At 38.0% G+C, this 1,876-nt stretch overlaps 1 protein-coding gene across 1 annotated transcript; it reads left to right on the forward strand.

Annotated features, from left to right (window-relative positions):
• The first annotated feature begins 530 nt into the window (after nucleotides 1-530).
• On the forward strand, nucleotides 531-1,463 carry LOC142256372 (olfactory receptor 5G3-like). Its single transcript, XM_075328010.1, has one exon. It carries the CDS (start codon nucleotides 531-533, stop codon nucleotides 1,461-1,463), a length of 933 nt encoding a protein of 310 aa, XP_075184125.1.
• The last annotated feature ends 413 nt before the right edge of the window (nucleotides 1,464-1,876 follow it).

Here is a 1,876-nt window from a genome sequence, read left to right on the forward strand (position 1 = left end):
GTTTTATTTTGATCTCATCTGAGCACATGAGCTTCTCCCATCCCTTTTCTGGATCATCCAGATGGTCATTCATGAACGTTAAATGGACTTGAACATGTGCTGGCATGAGCAGGGGGACTTTCCATGCTCTGCAGGATTTTAATCCATGACAGCAAAGTGTGTTACTAATGGTAATCTTTGAGACTGTGGTCCCAGCTCTTGGCAGGTCATTGTCCAGTTCCCACCATGTATTTTTGAGCTGATTACTGACCTTTCTCAAAATCATACTTACCGCACGAGATGAGAATTTGCTTGGAGCCCCAGAGTGAGTAAGATTGACAGTTATCTTGTGTTTCTTTCATTTCCTAATAATTGTCCCAACAGTTGTTGCCTTCTCACCAAGCTGCTTGCCTAATGTCCTGTAGCCCACCCCAGCCTTGTGCCTTGGGAAAACTTGTAAAATCGACAGTGTATCAAAACTTATTTACCTCACTGCATGTTGCATATTTCAGATTTTTCTATTTTATTTTGTTTTCTAGATATCAGATGAAATGAAGAGCAATCACACAATAGTAACTGAATTTATTCTTTTGGGATTTTCTGGAGTTATCGAAAATCAAATCTTCCTTTTTCCGATCTTTTTATTTACCTATATCATCACTGTGGCTGGGAACTTATCTATAATCCTTGCATACAAGCTAACTCCAAGCCTTCACACTCCAATGTATTTTTTTCTTGCAAATTTTTCATTCTTGGAAATTCAATATGTTTCATGTACTGTCCCTAAGATGTTGTCCATTCTATGGTCAGAATGTAAAGCCATCTCATTCTCTGGCTGCGCTATACAAATGTATTGTTTCTTTCTGTTGGGTGGAACAGAATGCTACATGCTCGGAGCCATGGCTTATGACCGCTATAAGGCCATATGTCACCCTCTGTTATATACTGTGATTATGAGTGACGTTGTCTGTATCCAGCTTATCGTGGGATCATATGTCATTGGTGCGGTGAATTCCCTAATTCACACAACATTCACTTTTTCGTTACCGTTCTGTGGAACAAATGAGATAGACCATTTCTTCTGTGATGTGCCACCCGTCCTAGAACTTTCCTGCCAGGATACTTGGGTTAATGAACTTGTGATATTAGTGATTGCCGGCTGTCTTGCAATTGGTCCATTAATAGTAACATTGATTTCGTATATAGAGATCATTTCAAAAATTCTAAAACTTCATTCCACATCCAGCAAGAAAAAAACTTTTGCAACCTGCTCCTCTCACTTAATAGTTGTTATAATATTTTATGGTTCAGCAATTTTTATGTACCTTAGACCCAGGTCAAGCTATAGAATTGGACAAAAAAGTGTGGTCTCGTTAATGTATACAGTTATTTCTCCACTCTTTAACCCTTTTATATACAGCCTACGGAACCAAGAGGTCAAATCAAGTATCAAAAACATATTTTTACAGAAGAAAAAACTCTGATGCATTATTTTTATTTATTTTTAATTTTGCCATTTTATTTTCGAAATAGAAAATCTAATTAATTTTTGGTTGCACAGTTTGTAATTTAGTCTAAATCCAAAATGTCTTAAATGATTTGGATGGATGTGACTGTAGGGTCAAATCAAATCCCAAAAATATATAATTTAGGGTTAATTCAGTTTTAAATAGTGATGGGCGAACCCGAACTGTAAAGTTCGGGGTCTGTACCAAACACATAGTGTTCGTGCACATGATCCCGAACACGAGCTTTCCTGGGAAGCTCGTGTTTCAGATCGGGTCCAAATCGGGTCTAGGTGTTGTAAAAGAAACACTTTATTAAAAATCATTATCATTATACTTACAGGTCCCGCGACACGTCCTGAAAACCCACTCAGCGGCTGTCTCCCAGTCGC

This window comes from Anomaloglossus baeobatrachus, chromosome 11 (genome assembly GCF_048569485.1).
Source record: "Anomaloglossus baeobatrachus isolate aAnoBae1 chromosome 11, aAnoBae1.hap1, whole genome shotgun sequence".
Classification (NCBI taxonomy): Eukaryota; Metazoa; Chordata; class Amphibia; order Anura; family Aromobatidae; genus Anomaloglossus; species Anomaloglossus baeobatrachus.